Source organism: Anoplopoma fimbria, chromosome 20, assembly GCF_027596085.1.
Source record: "Anoplopoma fimbria isolate UVic2021 breed Golden Eagle Sablefish chromosome 20, Afim_UVic_2022, whole genome shotgun sequence".
NCBI classification, from domain to species: domain Eukaryota; kingdom Metazoa; phylum Chordata; class Actinopteri; order Perciformes; family Anoplopomatidae; genus Anoplopoma; species Anoplopoma fimbria.
Genome location: NC_072468.1, coordinates 2,182,878 through 2,192,101, shown reverse-complemented (window position 1 = coordinate 2,192,101; position 9,224 = coordinate 2,182,878). Strand labels below are relative to the sequence as shown.

Below are 9,224 nucleotides of genomic sequence, written 5' to 3'. Positions count from 1 at the left end.
TTATTTCTTCAGCAGCCTCCCTTGGGATAGCATGTTTTATTACATTTTTGCAGTGTCCAGACACATTGCAGTGGGGAGAGAAACAATCCAATCAGTGAAAAACACATGATATACACAGTTTCTTATGGGACTCTAAGGCATTTAAGAGTCACGAGTTCCATTTAAGAAATGTCTAAGACATGAAATATTATTCTAATAAGTGAAAAATTAAAAGGAGTATTATTTTTAGTCATCGACAAGGAGGTTTATAGTGGATCATTTCTGCCCACATTGAATCTGGAGCTCTAAGCCAAAGTATTTTTTCAGCAGAACAAAATCATGATATTTTAAAATTCTTCCTCAATGAGACATAATTTAGAAAGGAACATAATCAAAAGAGTAAAAAAAAAAAAAAAAAAAAAAAAAAAGCAGAATATGAACCAGAAGCTGTACATAAAACATTTCTTTTGACAACCTGTCTGACATTCAAACATAGTATCTCTACTAGGCATCTAATTTGCTTCAAAATAGGTACTTACCCAATTTGTGTTGGAATAAAAACAAGAGGAAAAAAAACATTAAAAAAAAATAAACCTTTTTTTAACCACAGTGAATTAAACTCCAGACTCCAAGTAATAAATTCAAAACACACACATTTCAAGCTTAAAAAAACAAAACAGAAAACAATCATTAAAAAAGTTAATCAAAACAGATGTTTTTTTTTTTTTTTTTTTACAAATAAACTATGTTTTGTGGCAACGGGTGCAATAGATGGACTCAACAACATTTGGTTATTTTATTTCGGAGATGTTCCTTTGTGTCCAAAATCTCAATAGCTCATAATCAAAACTCAAATTCAAAAAATCCAAACCTTGCTAAAACGTCATTCTCAAAACCATTCCAAACTCTGAACTACCATTAGTAGGATCAGATCTCCAATGTTAAAAGCAAAAGGACAATTCCTGACTAAAATCTTCAAAAACCATACACTTTTTGCAAGTTCCCCATGGCTCAATTATCTCTTTGCACTTGGGTTTTCAGGCTTTTCCTCCGGGTGGCTTTTCTGGTGAGCTTTCAAGGTGCGCTCACGGCCAAAGCTCTTCCCACAGACTGGACAGGCGAGGCGGCCCACGGCGTGAGCCCGTGACATGTGGGCGTCCAGCTGCTCAGGACGGGCAAAGCTCTCTTCGCATTCTTCGCAGGGATGGGCCTTCCGCGGGGCGTGTTTCTCCTTCTTGTGAGCACGGAGCTGGATCAAGCCGGAGAATGTGAGGTCACAATCAGGACAGGCGTGCTGACGGGCCGGAGGAGCAGCTTCTACTTTAGGTTTCTTCTCCTTTGCTGGAGCTTGACTGTCCTCCTCGGGACTCTTCATATCTTCCGTTTCTGTTTTTACTGCTGCTTTAGCGGGACGGCCACGCTTTGCCCCACTTGCTTTTCCTTTTTCCTCTGCAGGAGGTGCTGCTGACTCTGCTGTGCTGCTGGCCTTTACGGCCTCCTCGGGCGCTTCTGGCTCATCTTTCTTTTTCCGCTTAACCTTTTTCTCAGCAGCTGCCGGGTCCTCAGCTTTGGAAGGTCGTCCGCGTTTCTTGACGGATGCAGCGCTGCCATTGCATTGCTGACCTTCAGGGTACTTCTCCTGGTGTTCTATCAGCTCTGGTTCTGTTTCAAAGCCCTGACCACACTTCTTACAGCGGTGGGTTTTCGCAGGGTCCTCCGGCTGTTCTGCAGTATCTACCTCTGGGCGGAGATGCTGGGCCAGGCGATGATTACGCAACAGTCCAGCGCTCCGGAAGGTTTCATTGCAATCTTTACATACCAACTGTTTCTCTGGACAAACCTGTCTTCTATGGGATGTTAGCTGCGAAGATGAGAAGGAAAAAATAAATAAATAAATAAAACATTGGGGTTTGTTCCAGAATGAGCCTCATATTTGTTTTGCATTCATGATGGTGATTAGTTTTAATACCGCAAAGGACTATTTTTTTTCAAGCAGAATCATTATACTCACTTCGGAGAATGTTTTAAAGCTCTCCTTGCAGTGCACACATTTAAAGGGCTTGTCGTCCTTGCTGTGTGTTGGCTGGTGCTGTGTCAGTTCCTCAGATGACAGAAATGAACGGTCACACACATAGCACGTGAACAAAGTGTTTCCCTGTGGAAAAAAAAAAAATTGAGGGGACAAAGTTAAAACAATTCAGGACCAAGAAATACTTGTAAAATGTTAAACCCAAGTTTATCAGATTAACTTTATTCACCAACGACAGGTGATCTCGGGTTACTGATAACACAGTAACATTGTATAAGCTGTATATATACAGTGTGCATTCTGTTGTTTACACTAAAGCTCATGGAATATATTTAAATACATTTACATCTCAATTTCGCAAAATAACAAGGAAATACACTTTGCGACCATTATTTATTGTTACAATGTGAAACTTTCAGCAAAATTAAGGATTAAGGATAACAAAATATCACAAATTGTACCTTTAACCTGATGTGGGAAAATTATGGGAAACTAATGGGTATTTAAATCATGAGAAATCTGCTTTTTAAGTACTTTCAAGCACAGAAAATTACACTCAGTGTCAGCATGTAGGGCTGATGTGACATATAAGGTGTTAATGTCTATGCAACTGACTTGTAGCTATGTTATTATTCTATATACAGAATGCAATTTAACTTGTATATTTACAGATACCCCGTATACATTTCAATTCTGGTTTAAATAAAAAGGCGGCAGGACAACTGTTGGGACACTATAAGCTGTGGGCTTTCTGCGTTCTTCAGTTGGCCGTTGGCTTCAGTAAAGCCACGGAAGACCATCTGATTGTTTCTTTTATTTAATTAATTCTTGTCGGTGGATAAATGGCACAAAATCACATGCATGCCACCCAAAATATGCTAACAGAAGCAATCACTAGTTGGTATAGCAACAGTAAACATTCATGTAAGGCATGTGATAACAGAGTGCAGAATGTAGTAAATATTGATGAATTTCATTTAATATGGCACAAAATGTATGATTTTAGTACTAAGTGTGTGTTATTTATGCCACTGAAACTATTATATATCTTGTGTTTATTTATTGTTGCCTGTAAAATATAGTAATCACAACAATTGTACATTGTAGAATTAGTTTTAATACCTTTTGATAAATTAGAATGGAATAATTACTTTACTGAATATTTTAATATATAAGCCTATTTCATGTGTATTGGAAGACTGAGTTGATTGATTATAAATACAGTAGTTTAAAGAATATATATATATTATTTTGAGATATTTTGATTTAGAGGGAATTTTGTGATATAAAGCTGGGATCACAACACTTACTGACCCACCTTTAGATTTATTTTTATTTTTAAACACGATGACCACTCTTTTTAAACCTTACCATCATAAAGACCTATTTAAAAAGTGTACTGATGTGTAGGGCAATTGGTCCAACTCAAAATGTACAAGTGACAACCGGTTACTCTCGGGTCATTTAACGAGCTGATATTGTGAAGCTCACCTGCTGAAGCTGTTGCTTATACTCTTCCCGATGGCTCTTCTTCATATGCCTTTCCTTGGCTTTGGCACTGCAGAAGGTGATGAAGCACTGGAAACACTGCAGATTTTCATGCTGGTCTGGAAAGAGACATTGATATGAGACCATGCAAAGACAGCATTTATCTTTCTCTGGCTTTTAGCAAACAGAGGGTACTTACAGGGTTGAACGGAGGCTGCAGGAGGTCCATTAAAGATTCTGGGTTTGTATGGTTCTGCTGGTTTTTCGGGGGGAACTTCAGGAGGTGGATCTGGCAATCCCCGACCCATCACTATCTCTTCTATGTTCAGAATCTCCGAGTCCATCCTGGTATACTGGCTGGTCTCAACAGCCACACACACACAATAGTCCTGAATGCAATTAAAGAAACAAGGACAGATGTGAATGTCAGGATACTCATCAGGCGGAAATACCAGCAGCTTGGTTGACAGCGGGAAAATAACACAGTGATAACTAATCCCACAGTTATGATCAACAGATGACAAAGAACACATGGTTTAGTCACTTAAGTAGTGTGAGGTTCCTGTAAAACAACTGCATGTAGAACCCACAGCGCATATGGTCAATATTAGTGCAGATATCCCACAACAAACATTCAAGTTTCAGCTAATCTTGGCTAATGCTAATGCTACCGTTTAAGGCCGCTAGCTAAGCTAACTAGCGCCATGAGAGCCTATAAGCATCCCGCCACCAGTTAACTGATTTAAATCCATTAACGAGCACATCTGGTAAACTGTTACCGTTTCCATTAAATGTAGCTGCTTTAGTTTCATGCATGTAGCCCGAAGCTGAACGCTAATCATAAAGTAGCAGCCTATCGAGCGGGCTAATGCTAACTAGCTAGCTGCTAGTTAGCTAGCTAGCTAGCTAGTTAGCGCTAACAACACTGGCTGCCATTCAAAGAGGATCGGAGACTTCTGGTGCCTTTTCACACACCACGTTTTAAGTCTTTTAAGTCGCTTGCATAAATCTGGTGTAAATAAGTATGATGGACGTTCATAAATATGCCTAATCTATTCCAATAAGCCATTTTAAACCGGGTGGACGTCTACGTTACCTCTAGCCGCTCTTTGACGACACTTTGACTGGAAGAGTTGACCCCAGAACTACAACGCATAGATCGGACACTTCCTGGTGTGCGTGACAGATAGCCGTCGATACAACTAAGATGGCTGCCATGCAGTTGTCGTACTATGTTTTATTGTCACAAATTAAACATTAAAATGTAAAATAGTGGACCAGGTCGTCACTCGCTGATGCAGAGTGAGTGTAGATTGAAACACAAACCTTTCTTGGAAAAGACGCACACTTGTTCTGTATAATAACACAAGATTCTCATTCAAAATACTGGGACACGTGGGTTCATATACTGGGTCTATTTTAATTATGATTTAGAAACACACAACACGACAGCCGGGGTTATATCTTTATGAACAATGATGATTTGAACTTATGTCCCGTTCTATTTAGTCTGATTCTATGGTTGATCACAGTCATGTGACCAAAAACAACTTTACAGATAGTTTCACTGTCACAGCCTACTGGGACACTTCAATAGAGCAATAACATACTTAATGTTATCAGATTTTTTTTGTGCAAAAATGTCTCGACAGTCTTTAAAAAAAAAAGCAACAATGCATGTATATTTTCCATCTGTTTTTTTTATTGTTTTTTAAATACAAATAAATTTAATTCATAGATCTAAAAGCAAGCTCATCATGGAATGTAAATTCGGTTAGGTTAAAAATAAATAGTAAAAAAAAAGAAAAATCATGGTAATTGAAATGTCAAAATGATATGTTGTGCTTCTTCTGCAGCACAACGTGTATAGCTATGCATATATTTTTACAATTTCTTCTGAAGGCGAAATTATTTTACACTTGCTCAATGACATAATAAGCCACATCACAAAGCACTTGTTTTTTTGAATTGCAGTACAAATAATCCCTCACAAGTATGCCACTGCTAGTGAAAGGCATCATGGAAAAGTACTGTATTTTTTGATAAGCTGGGTTTTCATTCACCAAAAGCACAGATACATTCTAACTCAGAGAGAAAAATGTTGGGGGAAAAAAATGGGGAAATTCTGTGGTGGACACTACTGTTTTTCAAAACTACCTTGATTATGGAAATTCAAAAAGCAGTTGTGGTTGCGTGAGATACAAAGAAACACACAGCACTTAAGGCATAGCACGCGAGATGTTCTTTGACAGTCCCCAAAGCGACACCGGCCCCCTTCTCCCTCTCCAAGCTGCTCTGGCCAGTGGCCCGAACCATCGTACCTTGTGGCTGCATCTGGTAGAGGACTCTCCTCCACCAGGCTGGGTGGACCGGGGGTATCATTTGTTGCATGAGCCCTCTCTTTTGGGGGTTGAGGAGGCACAGAGTCCTGGGTATCAGAGCTGCTACTGCGGATCAAAGACTTAGACACCTCCAATCTGAAGGACATGAAAGTCAAAGGTGCAGACACTGCCCTGTGATCCTGTCTGTATTGGAGCCAGGAGTTGACCAGAGCTAGATCTGTTAGGTACCAAAGCACCGCTTGAGGCCAGCAGGTTGGGGCTGAGGCAGTGAGAGGGATAGCGTAAAGATTCTGCAAATCTCGGTTGAGATGAGCTGACATCTGGGCCTTCTCAAAGTTGTCAATGAGTGAAGCCATGTTCCTCTGGCCATTTCCCGCAGTAGAAAGTATGAAGCCACAGTGCGATCTGCGTAACATCAGCTTCCCGTCTGAGCTTACGAACTCATCTCCAATCTGTCCTCTGGCTCCTCCAACCCTTCCTGCACCATCGACGCCAGCAACTATTAGACGCTCTAGCATAGCAGGGGTGGAGAGTTCCTGTTTGCAAAGAAACACCATACTACCTTTGGGGACCATTTTTTCTACAGCATCTTCTTTGCCGGAAGGACCCAACTTGAGATCCACATGTAGGAGCAAACCGCCAAATCCAATTAATGTTGTACAGTAAAGAGACAGTTTCTTATTGTTCATCTTCCCAGTCAAAGGAAGGGGATATTGGTCAACCGCATAATCACCCTCTCTTCTCAGCGACTGGCATCCTGCTTTGAAACGGCACAATAATGGCTGAGCCTTCCACAGCGGATCAGTCAGTGTTTTCGAACTGTTCTGGTCATTTGGCGTGTCCTTTTGTCTCTGCCCATCACTACGCTGACACATTTTACTTTGCCTGCTTGAGAGAGTTTTATCTTGCAGTGCATTTTGAGTGTCACCGTCATGCCTTCCTTCCTGAACGTTACCGTTGACTGGATCTTTTGCAGGAGAGGCAAGCTTCAACATGCGACACAGCTCTAGGAAACGGGAATGTGGCATGGCTTCAGCAATCAAAGGCACCTTAGTCAAGTCCTCCCAATAGAGCCTTGGGCTAGGAAACTGAAAAATAGCAAGAGACCAAATAAACCTTTAGTTGTCTTCTGTCTAATTAACAGAGCAAAGTAAAGATTTTAAAAAAGAATAGCACAAACCTTTAAAGTTCCCATTGCTATGTGGATCCCAATAAATTGTGCAACCTCTCTGGCTGTGACAAGTTTGGGCATGTTGGACAGTTTATTTGTGCAATTTGCAATTTCTACCCAGGTATCCCAACCAAAATAACTGGAGAAGTAGTCAATAGGCTCTCTGGTCTTGTTTTCCTCTCTCAGTGTTTGGAACTGGCTCGTTGAAGTCGGCAAACTAAGGGAGAAAAATAACATAGCAACTTTCATATACAAGAACGTTTTAAGTCAAAATGAAACATTATTTCTGCACAGTATGACAATCCTATTGAATCTTAATACAATAGTAGACAATATGTTTGTTTTAGCAATGCACTTTGAAGGTTGTATACTGTACTGTACCTTTGTGACGGCTCATCTGGCTGTTGTGCGCTGTTTGTTTGGTTCTTGGAGAAATAGGCCATTACTTCAGCTTCTGAGTCAAGCTGAGGATCAGACAATTCCTCACCACCCACGTCCTCTTCATCTGAACTCTGGAGAAGAAAGTCCCGGAGGTCTGGTGGATGCTGCCACTCAGTGTCTGCCACAGCTGAAAGATCAGATTATAAATTGACGAGATATCTTAAGTAAGATCAACATTTTTAATAAGTAGCTTAAGGATGTTTAACAGGTACCTACAAGTGGACGTAACTTCAAACAGAAAAAACAAACCTTGTCCATCTGCAAAGTCACAGACCCCTGGTTCTGACAATTGTCCTCTCACTCTCATTTCCTGGTAGTCTGGTACATGATGGCTCCCTTTATCTGTTGTTAATAGATTCAACATGAAAATCTTTCCAAAATCTTGGGTAAAAGAAGAATATCACTGGAAAAGGCAATGACTCACTTGAAATACTATCGGTTTCTTGAAGTTCTGTCTGCTGGGCATCACTGGATGCTCCTGTTGTTAAATTCCCACTGTTGGTCTGAACAGCTCCAAGTAGAACCTCCCTCTCCTCCTCCTTCACTGGGTAGAAGATACACTGGTTGGTGTTGAACTCTGGGGTGATGCAACCCTCGTCCCTCGTTGTCTCCCCACTCTCCATTACTGAAAGCAAAAAGCCCAAAACATCCATCTCTGAAAACATAGAGCCCTCAAAATCTTACAGACTGTCAATTCAGAACACAAAGTGGATTTACAAACAGATCAGTTTATTTGACCATCGCCTTTAGAAACTACAGCTAGGAGATTATTAGCCAAGCGGAAAAATAGTTAGCAGCTAAATCTGGTACAATTCATCTCTTCTCTTTGTATGAGATTCATCATTTCGTACATGTTCCCTGACAAATTAAATAAACTTCACTAATTTTCCAGTCTCAATGCTAAGCTAAGCTAATCACCTCCTGGCTGTAGCTCCACTGACTTGTGAGAGGTATCAATCTTCTTATATGTACGCATATCTTCTAATGTTGAACTATTGGCCTAATACTTACATGGACTGGAGGAGTTCTCAATGTTGACTGGCTCCACATTCCATCGGATGCGTCTGCTGCCCTGCGTGGCCTGGGCCTCATTCAGCACGAGGCTGCTCTCCTCCTTCACCAGAACAGTCCTTATATCACGATGGTGCTGTGGCTGCACACTTGCACTCTGTCTGTTTTCACAGGTGGGTGCAACAAGTGTTGGAACTGAGATGTTATCTTCAACCTTGATCTCCTGGCTTCCAAGGGCTTCATTCTCAGCAATGCTGTCCAAACCCTGGAACCACAACATATGTACGTTTGCAATGTTTCATTCATTATTCATTGATAAAGAGTAGTAGTTGTTGATACAACTGAAATTTTACCTGTCTTGGATTGTTCCTCGCCGTCAGGCCCGGCTCCCTGTCAGCAGTCGCCCTCTGTCTAGAGGTGAGGCACTTCTCCAGTGTGATGCCTGGAGACTGGACCGACTCGTTGTCGTGTTCCTCTCCTCCCTGCCGTCCTCTTAGATGCATTATTTCCTCAACGCTACTGGTAACGGACTCCCCCTCAAACGCAACTTGCTCCTCAGGCAAAGATGCAGTTGGAGCAGTAGAGTAGTTGGCCTCAGAACTGGTCTCTGGCTGTGAAATCTTTGTGCCAGTCTGGCCTTCGTCATTCATTTCAGAATCAGAGCTGATGGGACATTCTTCATAAACTACCTGACATTCATCCTGATCTTTCACTGATTCCGTTCTTTGGATGGTATTTGCAACTGAAACTCTCTTAGGCATCA

The 9,224-nt window shown here is 41.1% G+C and overlaps 2 protein-coding genes across 5 annotated transcripts; both read right to left on the bottom strand.

Annotated features, from left to right (window-relative positions):
• On the bottom strand, positions 1-4,902 carry LOC129110134 (replication initiator 1-like). Of its 4 annotated transcripts, none has more exons than XM_054622316.1 (5): positions 4,823-4,902; positions 3,696-3,885; positions 3,500-3,615; positions 1,991-2,134; positions 1-1,840 (listed from the first exon to the last, which is right to left on the bottom strand). In XM_054622316.1, the coding sequence occupies exons 2-5, from the start codon at positions 3,838-3,840 to the stop codon at positions 995-997; spliced, it is 1,251 nt and encodes a 416-aa protein (XP_054478291.1). In that variant the 5' UTR covers positions 3,841-3,885; positions 4,823-4,902; the 3' UTR covers positions 1-994. The 4 variants fall into 4 exon arrangements, with proteins under 4 accessions (XP_054478291.1, XP_054478290.1, XP_054478292.1 ...); XM_054622315.1 differs by lacking the exon at positions 4,823-4,902 and adding an exon at positions 4,593-4,701; XM_054622317.1 differs by lacking the exon at positions 4,823-4,902 and adding an exon at positions 4,472-4,546.
• Positions 4,903-5,241: 339 nt separating this feature from the next.
• LOC129110106 (uncharacterized) lies at positions 5,242-9,222 on the bottom strand. Its single transcript, XM_054622267.1, has 7 exons — positions 8,815-9,222; positions 8,462-8,726; positions 7,875-8,075; positions 7,700-7,792; positions 7,391-7,577; positions 7,019-7,226; positions 5,242-6,926 (listed from the first exon to the last, which is right to left on the bottom strand). Exons 1-7 carry the CDS (start codon positions 9,220-9,222, stop codon positions 5,634-5,636), a joined length of 2,655 nt encoding a protein of 884 aa, XP_054478242.1. The 3' UTR covers positions 5,242-5,633.
• Positions 9,223-9,224: the final 2 nt, after the last annotated feature.